Below are 20,676 nucleotides of genomic sequence, written 5' to 3' on the forward strand. Positions count from 1 at the left end.
ATCACACACAGACGAGAGAGGGATGAGAGCACTGACACTGCTGCGCCCACTGCACACAATCACAGTGTCAGCGCTCTCATCCCTCTCTTGTCTGCTGCGCCCGCTGCATACACAGTGTCAGTGATCTCATCCCTCTCTGTCTGCTGCGCCTGCTCGCTGCACACAATCACACAGTGTCAGTGCTCTCCTCCCTCTGTCTGCTGCGCCTGCTCACTGCACACAATCACACAGTGTCAGTGCTCTCATCCCTCTCTCCTGTCTGCTGCGCCCACTCGCTGCACACAATCACACAGTAATGAGCAGAAGCTGCAGAACCGAAGAATCGCTCACCGCACTGATCCTTTGTGTCTGTATGTGCACGTTCGCGAGGCTCCCATCTTTCCATATATTTCTTTTGTATCTAGTCTGATCCCTTTTAAAAATAATATAGTTTCATACCCTGGAGAGCCCCTTAAACAATATAATGCCACCCCCTTTGGCAGATGGAGTATATACGGGCAGCACGGTGGCTCAGTGGTTAGCACTGCAGCCTTGCAGCGCTGGAGTCCTGGGTTCAAACCCCACCAAGGACAACATCTGCAAAGAGTTTGTATGTTCTCCCAGTGTTTGCGTGGGTTTCCGATGGGTACTCCAGTTTCCTCCCACATTCCAAAGACATACTGATAGGGAATTTAGATTGTGAGCCCCATCGGGGACAGTGATGATAATGTGTGCAAACTGTAAAGCGCTGCGGAATATGTTAGCGCTATATAAAAATAAAGATTATTATTAAGATTATTATCCCCCCGCCACCTGGGACACTGCCAAAACCGTACATGAACGTGTCTGCAATGGTGAAGTAATCTGACGCATATTGCCGGTACAAGCAACTGTAGAATTAAGGGTTCACTTTTCTTTTAATCTTTAGTATTTTTTTTGCATTGTAACTCTATTAAACGAAAAAACAAGGATTTACGGAGTTAGGGAAAAGTGCAACATGTGATGGTACAATACAGAGAATGGCGTCACAAGTAATAATAATCTAGACACTCAGTAACACAGGGTGATACACAGGGAGCCAGAACCGCCCAGTACAGATGAGCAGAGCCGAGCCTGCCCCACAACTGAAGGGTAAATTACACTTAACAACGTCCCCAAGCTAATCCCTGTCTGGGCACATGAGCAGAACTCTGCTTTACAAGAAATGCGTCATCAGAAAATGGCCTATTGCTTATCTCAGGTTTTAATGGGAAAAGTAATTTTTATAAAAAAAAAAATCACAATAGGTGATGTCACAGCTCACCTCCTCCTCCTGTACAATGACTGAGAACACCTCTATATACAGTAGATAACACAGGATCCACCATTCACAATAGGTGATGTCACAGCTCACCTCCTCCCTTCACTAACATTTTCCAAGATTAGAGCAGGCCTAATTTTTCCTTCTCTACAAATAGTCTATTGCCAACGTCCATGTGCCCATCAGGAACTAGGAGTCCTAAATTATTCCCAGTGGCCGGTGTGGTGTGAATACTGACATTTCTAAAAATATATATACAGTATTATTGATAATAAAAAAAACAAACATCAAAACTGTTTTAAAACTACATTTCACATAAAAATCGGATATAACTAACAGGCCATTTTCTGATGACACATCCTTTAAGTAACAATCAGATCCCAGTTATCTAGAACCAGCGCCTCTCTTATCTGTAGGTTGTGTCAGGTATTGCAGCAATATTAGACAGCCCATGAACAAAGAGTGGATCCGTCTCCAGTGGGGCTGGATCGGAATCCATTTAGTAATTTTTACAGACCCGCTGAAATGAACCTTTTAAAATATGGTGATGGTGACAACCCAAAAATATATATTCAAGACCAGAAGTGTTAAATTCCTATAATCATGCGGCAAAGTACGGTGAATACATTACAATGTGCAAGGAATAAAAAAAAAAAAAAAAAAAAAAAAAAGAAACTACTAGAAAAACAAGAAATGTTTCATATCCACGTTACGTGTGAAATAAAAAAATTTAAAAGAAAAATAAAAAACCAGGAAGAAAAAAAAAACCGCATGCTAAAGAAGCGGTCGTCTCCCCTGACGTGCCCAGTTTAGAAAATACTCGCATTCCCTATAGAATTCCAATTTTGGGGGATCTTGGTGTTATTTCTCAGTTACTCTTCCTGGAAATGTATAAAAACTGTGCCATGTACTGATACTATTCTTCTAACATTTTTTTTCAGGGACAAATCCAACTTGCGAGTGTAACGGTAGCACCTTGCTGTCAAATTGTACATTTCCAGGAGGAATAAATAATATGAAATATTGCTTCAGTGTTTTCTTTATTTTAGGGGGGTGTAAATCTTTGCAAACAGAACCCATTCTGGAGCTATGCTTTGCATTGTTCCTCAGTAATTCCTCCTGGAAATGCAAAACCAAAACTGACAAGTGGGTGCTATAATTGCTTGTTAGTTGGATTTTTTTTCTCCCTATACAGGGACTGAAAATGTCGCACAATCCAAGCAGAATGGTAATACGCCTTTGCCGATTTCTTTACAGTTTTCCAGTAGGAGTAACAGAGGAGTGACCCAAAGATGCCCCACGATATAGGACGTGCAGATGCGTCAGGAGAGAGGACGGCTCCCTGTATGCCGGCTGTAGATGAGAACATTCGCCCTGGGGATGCAGACATCTAGATCAATGGGGATTATGGTTTCCACCATTGCAGATATTGCTAATCGAAGGGTTAAATCGTAAATGACAGAGAAAAAGCAGTCCAGATACAGGTCCTGACCAACACAATAGTGGCTACAGACCTAATGATCGCCGATCACCCGATCGTCAGCAGCGATCACTTAAGTCTATGGTCAACTTCAAACCCCAGGAGCCTCATGCACTCGGGAGAATGATCGGCAGTCAGTCCGGCGTCTGCAGGGTGTGCTGCAAATCCACAAATCTCATCCAAAATCTACTCGCTGTCAAATTTGCTGTAGGGGTGATCCGTGTCCTGCAGAAGACCTGGAGAAGAAAAAAAAAAAAAAAAAAAAAAAAAAAAAAGGATTAGAAAATACAGCATGATTCGTGCAGCTTCTATCACAGCCAGAGATTCAGCAAAGGGTTAATAAGTTTTGGGTTTTTTTAATTGGAGAAATTGGTTTCCTGTAAAATAAATAAGACGCAATATGAATATAAACCGTGGCGTATCTGGATATACACAAAGGAAAGTAATCAGACCTTAGAATAGACAAAGTGTTGCATCTTCGGGGGAATTTTATAAATATTTTTTTATTAAAATACGGTATATATTTATAAAAAATTATGTTTATTAAATTGTATCTATATATACACATTTATATAGATGTATACATGGGGGGTACACAGGCCTACGATTTATCATCTAAATAGAAAAAAATCGTATTTTCCGGCGTATAAGACGACTTTTTAACCCCTAAAAATTGTCCCAAAAGTCGGGGGTCGTCTTATACGCCGGGTACGGCGTGTGCAGGGAGCGATCCTGGATGTTCCCAGGGTCTGGAGGAGAGGAAATTCTCCTTCAGGCCCTGGGATCCATATTCATGTAAAAAATAAAGAATAAAAATAAAAAAATATGGATATACTCACCCCTCCGAGAAGCCTGGCTGTCACCGCTGCAAGCGTCTGCCTCCATTCCTAAGAATTGCAGAGCGAGAAAGACCTTCGATGACGTCGCGGTCAGGTGACCGGTCACATGAGCAGTCACGGACCAATCACAAGACCGCGACGTCATCGAACGTCCTTCACGCTCTGCAATTCTTAGGAACGGAGGCAGACGCTTGCAGCGGTGACAGCTAGGCTTCTCGGAGGGGTGAGTATATCCATATTTTTATTCTTTATTTTTTACATGAATATGGATCCCAGGGCCTGAAGGAGAGTCTCCTCTCCTTCAGACCCTGGGAACCACACGCCGTATAAGATGACTGGGCGTATAAGATGACCCCCGTCTTATACAGCGGGCATATCCCAAATTCCATATTTTATATGGAAAAGTTGGGGGTCGTCTTATACACCAGAAAATACGGTATATATTTTTTCATGTAGATGATAAAACGTAGGCCCGTGTACCCCCCATGTATACATCTATATAGGAAGAATCGGCAGGGAAGGGGGAGTATTATACTTTTGTAATTTTAGACTATTTAAAAAAAAATAATTTAAGAATAATGTGATCAAATAAATAAATATACATATACATACATATATATATATATATATATATATATATATATATATATATATATATATATATATATATATATTTATTTGATCACATTATTCTTAAATTATTTTTTTTTAATAGTCTAAAATTACAAAAGTATAATACTCCCCCTTCCCTGCCGATTCTTCCTCGGCTCCCCGCTGGTCTCTGATTATCACATTGCCCATGCAGCACAGCACTGGCTGTAGAGGCGAGGTGCTGACCCCCACTACGGTCCCCCAAGGGCATTTGGTAAGGAGTTGTCTTGGTGAGAAAACCCCTTTATATACTGTAGTCGTGAACATTTCATGTCTGCAGCTCTCATGCGGAGCGCCTACAGCCTGAAGGTTACAAGGGTTTATCCCAAGATAAGTGATCAATGTGTACTAGGATCCTCCATACAGGAGACCTGGTAGGCCCTGTGTCCCCATGTGAAGCCACTGCAGTTTCCACATGCACATTAAACAATCTCTTAGAAATGTTATGGAGCAGAGGCCATGTATTGACACTATTGTTACATTTACATGGTGGAATTGAGACCCCTGTTCTTGTGATTGGTTGAGGGGTCCAGCGTACTTTTATCAGCTATCCCGTGGAATATCCCATTCAAACATATCACATTAACCTGTTAATGCACCATGACGCAAATATATTCTACACTTGAAGCTGCCCCAAACTGGGGAGGTGCCAGCTGTGATATACTGCCGCCGCCTGTCACTAACCGCTCTGATCAATCATTAGGATGCTGCAGCCAGTCACTACAAGTGGAACAGCTCCTCACCCTTTCCTGATGCATTTAAGGTTCTGAAGTTCCTCTTAAGAAGCCCTGCCTGTGATATAGAAGTTATGTAATATATGTGATCAAAGGGTCGCAGGTTCAAGTCCCCCAAGGAACAAAAAACTAAAAAAAAAAAAAAGGAGAAAAAATAATAATTGATTTATTTAACCACTAAAATCTAAAAAAAAATATAAAATCTACCCCCCAGCAACCAGAACAGCTACCGTATATACATTTGGTACTGTCATAATTGTACTGACCTAAAGAATGTTCATCATGATATTTTTCTGTTATTTGGGAGGTTTTGCTTTTAAGTACATCGTGCGTGTTGGGGTTAGACTACACATAGGATTCGTTTGTATTCTGTAACTAAGGACACACAAGTCTGCAGTGGAGCTGCATACACAAAAAAAAAAAAGTTCAGATTTAGTACAGAAAGTTTTAAGATTGCAAGTTGTAGTATCTGCTGTGCGGAAGGTCACAGATGGGCAATGCCACAGACAGATCCATATTAATGGCTTCCTGCTCATTCCGTTGCCGGTGATTGAGCGCTCCACATATCAGCCATAAACCCTTGACGGGTGGGGGTGGGGTGGGGGGGGGGGCGACGGTTTTAAAGGAACTTTTACGGCTTCCTACTTTCACCCGCTGACGTGACCCGCAAGTGCTTTGCGAACAGCAGGTGTACAGGTATACATTCTAATGGGTTCTGCATCCACAAGCTATACCGCCACATACTGCAGGCGGTATTGGATATTATGCAACCAGTGGCCACTTTCCGAGGTCCTTTACCCCTGCTCCTTCAAAAGGTTCAGCCATAATCCAAAAATTAAGAAAGTGTGATCCTGGACTTATGAAAGAGGGCTTCTTAGCAAGAAGCAGGCGACAGATGATTTAAAGCTCCTAATCCCCTACATAGACATAGGTTTAAAAAAAAAAATGCTTACTACCTGCAGCCACCACTAGGGGGAACTCATGAGGTTATAACTGAGTTCAATCTATGACTGTATGCTGTAAGCTCCTGAGCTCCATCTAGTGGTGGCTGCAGGTAGCCAAAATATTCTCTTTTACATCCATGTCTATGCCGAGGTTTTGGAGTTCTGTTTCTGACCGCTAAAGATATATTAAGAAAATAATCAGCACAGAAATGTGTCCTATTTAAAGCTAAAATTATAGTATTTGAGGGTGGATATTGACTTTAAATCCTGGTACAGTGTGAATAAAACCCTCCCATCCTGGAGCGGTGTCAGTGTAATAATACCGCAGGAGCAGGGAGTTACAGGTGCGCCGGTAATTATTTCTATGTCCCTGGTGTTTGCCTTGAATCCAGGCTTTATGAGAACACACAAACAGACCTTCACCGCTATTTGTACAGATGAAGCCGCTTGTTTGAAGTTCACTTTCTTTTGTATCATCCGCCGCTCGAGAGACCCCCGCACCTGACATTTTAAAAATTGCTTTGCTCTCCAGTTCCCGGCAGGAGCGGTCGACATCGACCATGCGGCAATTCTTTATATTGAGTAATTGGCAAAGAGCAAAAAGGGCGAAGGGAAATTTTTACCAGTTGACTTTCACCGAGGGCCGTGAAAAATCTCAGTTATATTCAGACGCGGATAATGGACCCTTTCATCTATCAGATGATTGAGCAGAGATATTTTTTTTTATTCATTAGTGATTAATAAACAAAAAAACTAAAATTCTGTTGGGAAAAAAAAATAAAAATAAAATTTGCAAAAACTGTAAGGACGATTAGAGCGACACTTGATCCAGGCCTGTGTCGGCGCTGCCACACAACCCGCTCACTTCCTTCTCTCAGCCCTTTTATTATAGGTCTTCATAGGAGGGGTGTCAAACCCAGCTTCTCGTGGTAACCGTAGGTTGAGAATCCAGAACAGAGTACACCCCTCCAGCATGTTACTTACATTTCTCTAATAGGGTATACAAGAATAGATTTTCTAAACTGGACAACCCTTTAAGTCCACCATTACCTGCTCCCCAACCTAGGACCACTGACAGCAGCGACTAGAGCTAGCTCCGATCGCTGCTGTTTAACCATTTAGATGCAGCGGTCAATCCCTGAAAGCCGCAATTTAATGGTTCTGTAGTGCATGTAACGGAATCACGGGTGCAGCTGTATTACCATGGCAGCTGTGGGCCTTCTGATGGCCACCGCCAATCCTATTAGTGTCCAGTCTATAGCCTGATGTCATAAAGATTGTTAAAGGAGTTATCCAGGTTTGGGATGAAAGTCTGCAGTCATTCCATGTGACTGCAGACTCAAGAATCCTCACATCAAGCACCCTGCACGCAGTCAGGATTCTCCAGTGTCGGCAGTGAGAGTAGGTGGTCAAGCGATTTCTGGCCACATTCAGACTAGACGTGAAAGGCCTTGCTCAATACAAGTGTATTGAGCGAGGCTGAGCACGTCTAGTGGGCTTGTGACTATATGTATGCAAATTGCATACTTACAGTCACGTGACTGCCTGCTCTCACTGCCGGCATCGGAGAATCCTGACAGCGTGCAGTGCTCGTGCTGTGAAAACTTTGAAGAGTGACTGCAGACTTTCCTCTCAAACCTGGACAACCCCTTTAACAATCTTCGATGAAGCTCCGCCATAGACCAAATTGGTGGTGACGGTGGTCATCAGAAGGCCCTGGCTGTTATAGTAAATACTTCACCACTCCGTAACTATGTAGCGTGCGGGATAGGCGTGTATGCACTTCAGAACCGTTTAAATGCCACTTTCAGAAACTTACTGCAGCATCTAAACGGTTAACAGCAGCGATCAGAACTAGCTTTTAGTGGTAGCTGTCAAAGGTCCTGTACTGCCCCATCACCCTGCAGATCTCCTTGCTTCCACTTCCGATAGGGAATTTATATGACCGCTGCAGCCAATCACTGCGGTCACACATCATGTCAGCTGAAGGAGGTAGAAGACCAGAGTGGAACCTGGGCAGTGATATGACGGAGTGACGAGGGAGCAGTAGGTTACCTTTTGGTTCTGGGTTTTTTTTTTTTTTTTTACCTGTCTTTTGGGGGGACAAAAGGGGGCAAACAACCCCTATAAGAAGAAACTTTAAAGGAAACGTCTATCCTCCCCGGTGTCACTTTCTATCCATGCCAGGCAATCTCAATACATAATCATCATCTAAAATTATACAAAAAAAAAAGCTGGATGGGACAAATGAGGAACAAAAAAAAAAATCCGGCAGCATCCATATTAGCGCATCCCCCACAGACGAGCCTGAGCTGACATTCTGTAGTCTAATCTTCGGAGCCCGAGTTAATAAATCTCTTCTCGTTCTGTCACTCATCCTTATTAAAGAGTGAATTAAGTTGGACATGGAGGAAAGGAGCCCCCAGAAGAACAATGTCGCATCCTGCAGGACTCCCATCTGCATAAAAAGGAAATTAGTCATTATATCCAGCCGTCGTTTTCGGGAGGAAAAGAAAAAAAAAAAAAAAAAAAGAAAGTAACAGAAAATGAACCTGAGGAAGGAAAAGAAATCCGGCCATAAACTTCAATAGGCAGCGCGTAAAAGCCCCGCTGCTCCCCGGCGTGGTCTCCGCTAACACCGCACTAAGATTACACGGCGCAGACATTAAGCTCGTCTGAAAAACGGTTATCACACGCTGTAGGGATTAAACTTCAGCCCAAGCCTCCGTCTCTGTACTGGGGGACACTGGATTATAGAAAGATGCCTACAACGGGATTTATGGAGTATTGACCGGGGCAGTCATTATGTAGGACATTTCCACTCTACTGACATCTGGTAAATACTTGCATTCCCCATGAAATTAGAATTCTGGAGAATTTTTTTTTTCTTTAAACTTTTGTTCCATCCCTCTATTGCTCCTCCTGGAAATAAGACCTCAATGACTGGGCGTTACTAATCCAGCAGTCATGTAGGGCCACATTGCCAACGAGAAGGGTGGTACCAGTTAGGAGTTTATTCATTTGTTTCCAGGAGGAATAACAGAGGAACAACAAGACTTGGACGAAAAAAAAAATGTCAGGAGAGCCAAGGTATAACTCTGAAAATGACCATAGAGGTTGGGTGCAGAATAGACCACCCGAGACTCATAGACATCAGCGGAAACTATGTAATGTAAGGGACATGACGATGTTTTGGTGGGTGGTGTGTAGACACAGAAGCCCATCAGAACAAGCAGGTTAAGTCTTGGTAAAAGGGATGGAGCAGCAAATTAGTTCTGAAGAGCTGTATAGTCTGGGACAGGATGAGCGGAGAGATCTCATGATCAGAAGATGTTGGATTTAGGAGATAATGATACTACTAACAGATAAAGATTCTGTATGCAGCTCCCTGTCACTCATGCAGGACGATAAAAAGGATGACGCAGCAGATTAGGCCTTTGAAAAGCTGTATAGACTGGGGCAGGATGAGCGGAGACATCTCATTATCAGAGGATGTTGGATTTATGAGGAGATAATGAGACTACTAACATAAGATTCTGTATGCAGCTCCTTGACACTTGTTCAGGATGGTAAAAGGGATGGCGCAGCAGATGAGGCCTCTGAGAAGCTGTATAGACTGGGACAGGATGAGCGGAGGCATGTCATCAGACGATGTTTGATTTATAACAAGATAATAACACTGTACAGACATGTGGTTCTGTACGTAGCTCTCCTATCAAACTCATGCAGGACGGGTTTTTCTCCATCACTACCTGCAGACTGCAAAAGGGATGGAGCGGCAGATTAGGCCTCTGAAGAGCTATGTAGGCTGGGACAGGATGCGCAGAGACATATCAGGGGATGTTGGAGTTAGGACGGGATAATGACACTAGATGCAGCACCCCTGTCGCTCACATGTAAGAGGGGATTTCCTCCAGGCAATAATACATTTACAACTTTTATATCGGAGATAAAATATCTATTGTTATTACCACGGTATAATAAAAAGTGCAGAAAAATCTTAGATACAGGAAAGTATTCACCATCCCTAACCTAATAAACAAGGCCGGTTATCTCTGCACAGCAGCGGTTTTACATTTAGCGCTCATGTTGCGGAGAAGACAGAAGAAAGGTCATCAGATTGTGGAGATCATAATCTTCCAAAGTAAATAACCTGCGCAGAAGACCTGAAACTATGCAAGACGACAATGGTGATATTACAGAGAAAGTACAATAATATAAAAAAAAAAAAAGTATATAAAACTACAACCATCCAATACAAGACCAAACTGAATAATGTGTAGAAGTCGGCAATCCAGCTGCTGTTCAGTCTGTATACCTTTAATAAAGGGAACCTGTCACCCCCAAAATCTATGAGGTAAGCTCACCGTCATCAGGGGCTTATCTACAGCATTCTGTAATGCTGTAGATAAGCCCCCGATGTCGCCTAAAAGAGGAGAAAAAGAGGTTAGATTATACTCACCCAGGGGCGGTCCTGCTGTGGTCCGGGTCCGATGGGTGTCTCAGGTCCGGTCAGCGCCTCCTATCTTCATTCCATGACGTCCTCTTCTGGTCTTCATGCCGCGGCGCAGGCGTACTTTGTCTGCCCTGTTGAGGTACTGCAGTGCGCAGGCGCCGGGACAGGTCAGAGGCCCAGCACCTGCGCACTGCATTACTTTACTATTCCCTCAACAGGGCAGACAAAGTACGCCTGCGCCGGAGCCGCGGCGTGAAGACCAGAAGAGGACGTCATGGAATGAAGATGGGAGGCGCCGGAGCGGACCTGCGACACCCATCGGACCAGACCGCAGCGGCCCCTGGGTGAGTATAATCTAACCTCTTTTTCTCCTCTTTTAGGTAAGATCGGGGGCTTATCTACAGCATTCCAGAATGCTGTAGATAAGCCCTTGATGACGGTGGGCTTAGCTCATCTTCCATTTTGGGGGTGACAGGTTCCCTTTAAACTGCAGCTCTGCTCCTTCTGATAGGCTCCTGTGTATAAGCATCAGCCCACCATAAACCCGAGCGTATCACAATTATGAAACATATCGGAATATAAGGTTACAAGTACTAGAGTTGAAAAAAAAAAAAACAATTTGCAGGGTCCAGCTTCAGTGGCCACATTGGTAGTCTGTGGCCGTTGGACCAGAGCCCGGCCAAAACCTTGTGTGACCTGCAGCATCCCTGACTTGAAGGCCTGGTGCAACATTATAGGTTTGTCGCACCTTAAATTACTGATGTTGTGCCAGACCTACTAACCGGAAGGGGCACCAAGATTCTGTAGGTAAAAGGAGGTTATCAGGACTCCACTCCAGTGGCCACAGACTTCTGATGTGGCCAGTGGATCAGGGCCCTGCGACTCTGTCCAATCCTCACACACTGGGGAGGAGCTTTTGGTGTGGTCCTTCAAAACAGCAAAACAAAAATTTTATATATATATATATATTAATCTTACCGTATTTCATTATATTTAATCTTACCGTATTTCTTCCGGATCTCGTTATGTTTTATGGTCCTCTCGTTCTTTCTGTAAAAAAAAAAAAAAAATTACAAACAATGTAAACTCTTAAAGATCCTGATCATATTCCGGTGAGGCTCTGCAGGGGCAGGAACAATTCTGTGCAGGGTGTCGGCATGGTCTGTTCCCTTCCAGCGGGGTAAGAGGCAGTTTGGTTTTTTACTAGGTTATTTCCCCTTTAGGGGTTTGTTAAGTTTTATTTCTCAAAATGAACTCAAGCAAAATTTGTGTTTATTCCAGATGTTGGGTCGTTGGGGGAAAAGATTTGAGACCCATCTTGAGCCGCGGTTAAGATAAAAGGACGTAGATCAATGACATCAATGTATAACTGCAACACTTACACCTCAATACTCCAGCGTCTCCATGAACTCAGTCAACTCAATTAAAATCAAAAGATGGAGGAGATGAATGCGAAAGTGAAAAGACGGGAGATTTACACAATGGAAGCGAGTGCGGAGGAGCGAAAGATCAAGAGCAAAGAGAACGGACAGCGCTGCCGGGAAATAACTACATATTACATCTAGAGTATTACACCACAGACTTCCAACAGAAAAAGGTCAATCCATCCAATGGAAAGCCGCCCAGCGCAAATCCATCCAATGGAAACCCGCCCAGCGCAAATCCATCCACTGGAAAGCCGCCCAGCGCAAATCCATCCAATGGAAAGCTGCCCAGTGCAAATCCATCCACTGGAAAGCCGCCCAGCGCAAATCCATCCAATGGAAAGCTGCCCAGTGCAAATCCATCCAATGGAAAGCTGCCCAGTGCAAATCCATCCACTGGAAAGCCGCCCAGCGCAAATCCATCCAATGGAAACCTACTATCTATGGCATCCCTGGCGCCTCTCCTGATTAGTAGGCCTCTCCACATTACTGCATAATGTGCAAGATAATAACGTTGCAGTGGCCACTAACTACTCAGAAGCTGCAGGTAACAGAGTCCTGCAAGTATTTCAGCTTTTGCTCATCTCTACAATTTATGCATTTATTTACAGGAGGAATAATACGGAGGAACTGGAGCATACGCTCAGGGGGTTAGGATGGCTTACCACGGCCTAAAAAAGGCCCTCGCGTTTGCCATGGACTTGAGCCTTCTGGGCCCTGACAGAGACATGGTATGGTAAGCTACATGTAAAACGGATTGACATAATACTGAATGGTGCACTGGGGAAGTAAAAAAAATAAATAAAAAAATTTAAAAAAAAAATGGAAAAAAAAATTTATTGGCCAAGACTGGAATGGTCCTTTAAATTCACCTTTTCCCCACACTGATGAGCAAACTTCTACCTATGAAATGCCGCCCTCCCGTTGAGAAGACGCCAACAAATCATTTTGTGACAAAAAGGTTATTTCAACCAAAATGCAATTTCATGTCTACAGGCGGGGAGAAAAAAGTGGTGGTTTCATGAGGCCGGCAACATGCCGCAAGTCAAGTCCTTCTCTGTTCATCTAATAAATTTGCGAGTGGTGTGCTGGGATTCATTTGGAGGACGGCGTCCTGATCGCATTGTTAGGCGGAACAATTTAAAGGACGTATTTATAAAAAAAAAAAAAAAAAAAAAAAAAAAAAACACAACACATTCGGTGCAGAACACTTTTTTTTTTTACAATTGGTGACATGTGCTGCAGATTGGCGATGACTTTATAAAGTTTTTATCTTTAAACCTAAAAAAAACACACAAAAACACAAGAGAAAAATAAATCCTTTACCGGCTTGTAAAATCCCCCGCCACTCCAGTGCTCTCCGCCAGACATGGTTTACTTGGCAGCAGCATTGACATTCCCCCTGCACACGGCGGTGGCGGCACTGGAGCGACAGGGGGTGTAACAGGTTTATTATTATTTTAGCAACTTTCCTTTTTTTTTTTTGTTTAGCAGAACTTGGAAAAAAACCTTTTGAAGTTCTTTTGACGGTCAGGCAATAGAAAATATATATATATATATATATATATATATATATATATATATATATATATATATATATATATATATATATTTTTTTCTATTGTATACATATACACACACACACACACACACACACACACACACACACATTACTCCTCTGCGCCCATCGGATCTTTGATTCATGGACCCTTCAGCCAATTAGGTCATCATCCATTACATCACTACGTTGCTTCTTAGACCTTTTTGCATTTGTTAGTAAAAAAGAAAAAAAAAAAAGAAAGAAAGTGAAGGACCATAGTGGCTAAAGACCAAGCGGCTCCTCCGGGGCCGTCATAACTCAGGCCCGGGATTTACAATACTGTCACTTCCCGACGTTCAGACATTTTTCACCGCCGGTGTTGCAGCGATTTTGGTAGTAAATAAGGGGAGCGGAGAACAAGGCAGGTCTAATGAATTAGGGAACTGCGGCTGGGTATTTTCAGGACGTATTATGTCGGATGCAAATCCATAACGTTCCCCTGACAAAGGCTTTTTAATGAATTTTTGATATATCTATGCGGAACAACTGTGCGAGGCTACAGAACGGGCCACCGGGAGCGGCTGGTGGAGAGGAGACGGGGGACCGAACACTGCGCTCTGTACTAATACCGGTCCTTTATTACTATATCAATGCGGCTTTTCAGTTTAAATGTCCGCTAAGGAAGCGTTAAAGGGGAACGCCGCAGCAAGAAGTTCTAAACTTCCTTCCTACAGCAATGGTACAGAGCCGATAAGGCTTGGCTACTGTATGGCAGAACTGTGGTCAAACTCCATCTTTCCTCTAGAAGAAGCAACTTTCCCTATAGTAGTCACAGAAGGGTCCCAGAGAATTAAGGACCCCATTTACATTAGACCAATGTTGGACGACCCCACTGATGTCGGTGGGCTTGGCCGACTGTAGTCTACTGTGTGTGAGGCCTCTCGACTGTCCCCCAACATCATTCGGCATGCCCAATTTTGGATCAGTAATACTTTTTGTTCCAGACAAGATAACAGCCGCCTTCCCAGAGGAGTCTACCAACAGCTCGCGGGAGAGCAAGCGCCCGTGTGTATGGGGGAGTTGGGCGAGATGGCCGCCAAATAAACATTCACCAACTTTTCCCAGTTTTTCGATAGTACTAGCAGTATTCACTCCATCTCCGCTCAGTAGTTGTAGCAGCACTGACGCTTCCCCCCAGTAGTACCAGTTCCAACGCACATTTCTCCTAGTAGGAGTAGCACAGCGCCAACACTTTTTTCCCCCCTAGTAGAATTCCCACCCCTTCTCCTAGTAGTTGAAGCAACACCACCCCTTTCCCCCAGTAATAGCAGCAGCACCATGGTCCCACCCACCTCTTTCCCCCCAGTAGTAGCAGCAGGGTCTCCGCTCATTCAGCATGCCCAAATACAATAACCCCTAACAATGCGCCGTCTGCCGGACAGCAGGTACATGAAGCAGGAGCCAACATTAAGGTCAATATCAGGACTGACCTGTCAGGAATAGAATATACTCGAGTGTCACGTGGTCATAAAATATTATATTAAACAAAATGCTGTTATATTCCATATATATTTCACAAGTTTAGCTGACTGATAACAGTGAACAATAGCATGCAATGATCCCGCTGTCTCTGGAATTACTCGTTTAACGCACATTTAGGGCATAAAACGTTGTTTAGATCACATCTAACGGATGATGTTGCTCATTGCATTTAATGCATTATCTGACTCGGAGGGTCCCGCACACATCAGATCAAAGCCGCAGGGGGAGAAATCCACTCTGAAACATTAGTCCATTAGGCAGGAAAATGGTTTCCTTCCATTAACACTTGGGCCGAGAATAAACAGAGAATGAGAATGACGCGGCAGCGGCCATCTGTTCCTCTAAGTGACTGTGCACAGCCGTAATCAGGAGATAGGGGAGCGGGCGATACGTAGGCAACGGGCATTATTTACTGTTAGGACATGTGCCCATTACTGGATTCAGAACAACATGGCACATTATGGTCCAGGGGCAAGAATCATATCCATGTTCTGTAAATTACTTTTAACTATTAATACTGAGGTCAAAATACGCTATTTATTACAGTAGTTATATTCTTGTACATAGGAGCAGTATTATAGTAGTTATATTCTTGTACATAGGAGCAGTATTTTAGTAGTAATATTCTTGTACATAGGGGCAGTATTATAGTAGTTATATTCTTGTACATAGGAGCAGTATTATAGTAGTTATATTCTTGTACATAGGGGCAGTATTATAGTAGTTATATTCTTGTACATAGGAGCAGTATTATAGTAGTTATATCCTTGTACATAGGAAGCAGTATTATAGTAGTTATATTCTTGTACATAAGAGCAGTATTATAGTAGTTATATTCTTGTACATAGGAGCAGTATTATAGTAGTTATATTCTTGTACATAGGAAGCAGTATTATAGTAGTTATATTCTTGTACATAGGAGCAGTATTATAGTAGTTATATTCTTGTACATAGGAGCAGTATTATAGTAGTTATATTCTTGTACATAGGAGCAGTATTATAGTAGTTATATTCTTGTACATAGGGGCAGTATTATAGTAGTTATATTCTTGTACATAGAGGCAGTATTATAGTAGTTATATTCTTGTACATAGAGGCAGTATTATAGTAGTTATGTTCCTGTACATAGGGGCAGTATTATAGTAGTTATATTCTTGTACATAGGAGCAGTATTATAGTAGTTATATTCTTGTACATAGGAGCAGTATTATAGTAGTGATATTCTTGTACATAGGAGCAGTATTATAGTAGTTATATTCTTGTATATAGGAGGCAGTATTATAGTAGTTATATTCTTGTACATAGGAGCAGTATTATAGTAGTTATATTCTTGTATGTATAGGGCAGTATTATAGTAGTTATATTCTTGTACATAGGGGCAGTATTATAGTAGTTATATTCTTGTACATAGGAGCAGTATTATAGTAGTTATATTCTTGTACATAGGGGCAGTATTATAGTAGTTATATTCTTGTACATAGGAGCAGTATTATAGTAGTTATATCCTTGTACATAGGAAGCAGTATTATAGTAGTTATATTCTTGTACATAAGAGCAGTATTATAGTAGTTATATTCTTGTACATAGGAGCAGTATTATAGTAGTTATATTCTTGTACATAGGAAGCAGTATTATAGTAGTTATATTCTTGTACATAGGAGCAGTATTATAGTAGTTATATTCTTGTACATAGGAGCAGTATTATAGTAGTTATATTCTTGTACATAGGAGCAGTATTATAGTAGTTATATTCTTGTACATAGGGGCAGTATTATAGTAGTTATATTCTTGTACATAGAGGCAGTATTATAGTAGTTATATTCTTGTACATAGAGGCAGTATTATAGTAGTTATGTTCCTGTACATAGGGGCAGTATTATAGTAGTTATATTCTTGTACATAGGAGCAGTATTATAGTAGTTATATTCTTGTACATAGGAGGCAGTATTATAGTAGTTATATTCTTGTATATAGGGGCAGTATTATAGTAGTTATGTTCCTGTACATAGGGGCAGTATTATAGTAGTTATATTCTTGTACATAGGAGCAGTATTATAGTAGTTATATTCTTGTACATAGGAGCAGTATTACAGTAGTTATATTCCTGTACATAGGAGCAGTATTATAGTAGTTATATTCTTGTACATAGTGGCAGTATTATAGTAGTTATATTCTTGTACATAGGAGCAGTATTATAGTAGTTATATTCTTGTACATAGGAGCAGTATTATAGTAGTTATATTCTTGTACATAGGTGCAGTATTATAGTAGTTATATTCTTGTACATAGGAGCAGTATTATAGTAGTTATATTCTTCTACATAGGTGCAGTATTATAGTAGTTATATTCTTGTACATAGGGGCAGTATTATAGTAGTTATATTCTTGTACATAGGAGCAGTATTATAGTAGTTATATTCTTGTACATAGGAGCAGTATTATAGTAGTTATATTCTTGTACATAGGAGCAGTATTATAGTAGTTATATTCTTGTACATAGGAGCAGTATTATAGTAGTTATATTCTTGTACATAGGGGGCAGTATTATAGTAGTTATATTCTTGTACATAGGAGCAGTATTACAGTAGTTATATTCCTGTACATAGGAGCAGTATTATAGTAGTTATATTCTTGTACATAGGGGCAGTATTATAGTAGTTATATTCTTGTACATAGGAGCAGTATTATAGTAGTTATATTCTTGTACATAGGAGCAGTATTATAGTAGTTATATTCTTGTACATGGGGAGTATTATAGTAGTTATATTCTTGTACATAGGGGGCAGTATTATAGTAGTTATATTCTTGTACATAGGAGCAGTATTACAGTAGTTATATTCCTGTACATAGGAGCAGTATTATAGTAGTTATATTCTTGTACATAGGGGCAGTATTATAGTAGTTATATTCTTGTACATAGGAGCAGTATTATAGTAGTTATATTCTTGTACATAGGAGCAGTATTATAGTAGTTATATTCTTGTACATGGGGAGTATTATAGTAGTTACAGAGGTTGGACAAAATAATGGAAACACCTAACGTTTTGGCATCATAATCTTCGAACATGTGATAAACATGCAAACCGTGACATGTGGTAATGTTTTGTAGTTGATTATTTGTGTTATGTGTATGTAAATTAACTGTTTGTTTTGCAGAATTGTAAGAACATTGATGAGAACCTGATACTAATGTCAGACCTCTCGGATTTTCAAAGAGGCCAAATTGTTGGTGCTCGTATGACCGGCGCTAGTGTAACAGAAAGTGCCCGAATGCTTGGTGTGTCAAGAGGTACTGTCTCCAAAGTAATGACTGCGTTTGAAAGGGAAGGAAAAATGTCCGCAGCAAAGCACAGGTCCGGCCGAAAGTCAAAGTTGACTGAGAGAGACCGTCGGACTCTAAAGCGAATTGTGAGAGAGAATCGCAAGACCACGGCTCCGAAAACCACTGCTGAGCTCAATGAACACCTACAGAACCCAGTTTCCACGAAAACTGTTCGTCGGCAGCTGCACAAATCTGGATTCCATGGAAGAGCTGCAATTAGAAAACCGCTGCTCTCAATGACAAATGTTTCCAAGCGTTTAGAGTGGTGTAGAAACCTCCAGAATTGGTCCCTCGAGCAGTGGAATCATGTGATATTCTCAGACGAATCATCGTTTACCCTATTTCTGACCTCCGGCTGAGTGTACACTTGGAGAAAGCTGAAAGAAGCATTCCATCCAGACTGCCTTCTCCCAACCGTAAAACATGGTGGAGGTTCTGTGATGATCTGGGGTGTTATTTCGTGGAGATCCGCCGTGCCAATTATAGCCCTTCATGGAAGAATTAACAGCCGAGATTATTTAGGCATTTTGGGCGACCAAGTGCATCCAATGGTTCAAGTACTGTTCCCGGAGGGGAACGCCATCTTTCAGGATGATGATGCACCAATTAATACAGCTAGAATCGTTAAAGCATGGCACGAGGAATATTCTAATGAAGTTGAGCATCTCATCTGGCCCCCACAATCCCCAGACCTCAACATTATTGAGCATTTATGGTCGATTTTAGAGATTCAAGTTAGACGTCGATTTCCGCCGCCATCGTTGCTCAAAGACCTGGAGGGTGTTTTACCTGCAGAATGGACTAAAATTCCTTTGGAAACAATTCACACCTTGTATGAATCCATACCTCGGAGAATTGAGGCTGTAATCGCCGCAAAAGGTGGAACTACACCATATTAAACTAACTTTTGTTGATGTTTCCAGGTGTTTCCATTATTTTGTCCAACCCCTGTATATTCTTTTACAGAGGGCAGTATTATAGTAGTTATATTCTTGTACATAGGAGCAGTATTATAGTAGTTATATTCTTGTACATAGGAGCAGTATTATAGTAGTTATATTCTTGTACATAGGGCAGTATTACAGTAGTTACCGTATATACTCGAGTATAAGCCGACCCGAGTATAAGCCGACCCCCCTAATTTTGCCACGAAAAACTGGGAAAACTTATTGACTCGAGTATAAGCCTTAGGGTGGAAAATGCAGCAGCTACCGGTGAATTTCAAAATTAGAAATAGATACTCCATACCATTCATTATGGCCCCATAGATGCTCCACATAAAGCTGTGCCATATATAATGCTCTGCACCGTTCATTATGGCCCCATAGATACTCCACATAAAGCTGTGCCATATATACAATGCTCTGCACCGTTGCCCCATAGATAGCTGTGCCATATATATAATGCTCTGCACCGTTGCCCCATAGCTGTGCCATACAGTGCTCTGCACCATTGCCCCATAGCTGTGCCATATAGTGCTCTGCACAGTTGCCTCATAGCTGTGCCATATAGTGCTCTGCACCGTTGCCCCATAGCTGTGCCATATAGTGCTCTGCACCGTTGCCCCATAGCTGTGCCATACAGTGCTCTGCACAGTTGCCTCATAGCTGTGCCATATAGTGCTCTGCACCGTTGCCCCACAGCTGTGCCATATAGTGCTCTGCACCATTGCCCCATAGCTGTGCCATATAGTGCTCTGCACCGTTGCCCCATAGCTGTGCCATATAGTGCTCTGCACCGTTGCCCCATAGCTGTGCCATATAGTGCTCTGCACCGTTGCCCCATAGCTCTGCCATATAGTGCTCTGCACCGTTGCCCCATAGCTGTGCCATATAGTGCTCTGCACCGTTGCCCCATAGCTTTGCCATATAGTGCTCTGCACCGTTGCCCCATAGCTGTGCCATATAGTGCTCTGCACCGTTGCCCCATAGCTGGCCATATAGTGCTCAGCACCGTTGCCCCATAGCTGTGCCATATAGTGCTCTGCACCGTTGCCCCATAGCTGTGCCATATAGTGCTCTGCACCGTTGCCCCATAGCTTTGCCATATAGTGCTCTGCACCGTTGCCCCATAGCTGTGCCATATAGTGCTCTGCACCGTTGCCCCATAGCTGTGCCATATAGTGCTCTGCACCGTTGCCTCATAGCTGTGCCATATAGTGCTCTGCACCGTTGCCCCATAGCTGTGCCATATAGTGCTCTGCACCGTTGCCCCATAGCTTTGCCATATAGTGCTCTGCACCGTTGCCCCATAGATGCTCCACATAAATCTGTGCTGCTGCTGCAATAAAAAAAAACAAAAAAAAACCACATACTCACCTCTCTTGCTTGCAGCTCCTCGGCGCCATCTTCCCGGCGTCTCTACGCACTGACTGATCAGGCAGAGGGCGGCGCGCACACTATATGCGTCATCGCGCCCTCTGACCTGCACAGTCAGAGCAGAGAGACGCCGGGAAGACAGAGCGGG

General features: G+C 42.4%; 1 protein-coding gene across 1 annotated transcript in view; it reads right to left on the minus strand.

The window, feature by feature from the left end:
• Positions 1 to 1,861: 1,861 nt before the first annotated feature.
• Positions 1,862 to 20,676, minus strand: part of PTTG1IP2 (PTTG1IP family member 2) — a 47,760-nt gene continuing 28,945 nt past the window's right edge. The window contains exons 6-7 of the mRNA XM_077268233.1: positions 11,387 to 11,433; positions 1,862 to 2,995 (exon numbers count right to left, since the gene is read on the minus strand). Of these exons, the coding sequence (XP_077124348.1) occupies positions 2,946 to 2,995; positions 11,387 to 11,433 (97 nt within the window). The 3' untranslated portion in view covers positions 1,862 to 2,945. The remainder of the gene's footprint in view (positions 2,996 to 11,386; positions 11,434 to 20,676) is intronic.

This window comes from Ranitomeya variabilis, chromosome 6, assembly GCF_051348905.1.
Source record: "Ranitomeya variabilis isolate aRanVar5 chromosome 6, aRanVar5.hap1, whole genome shotgun sequence".
Lineage (NCBI taxonomy): Eukaryota > Metazoa > Chordata > Amphibia > Anura > Dendrobatidae > Ranitomeya > Ranitomeya variabilis.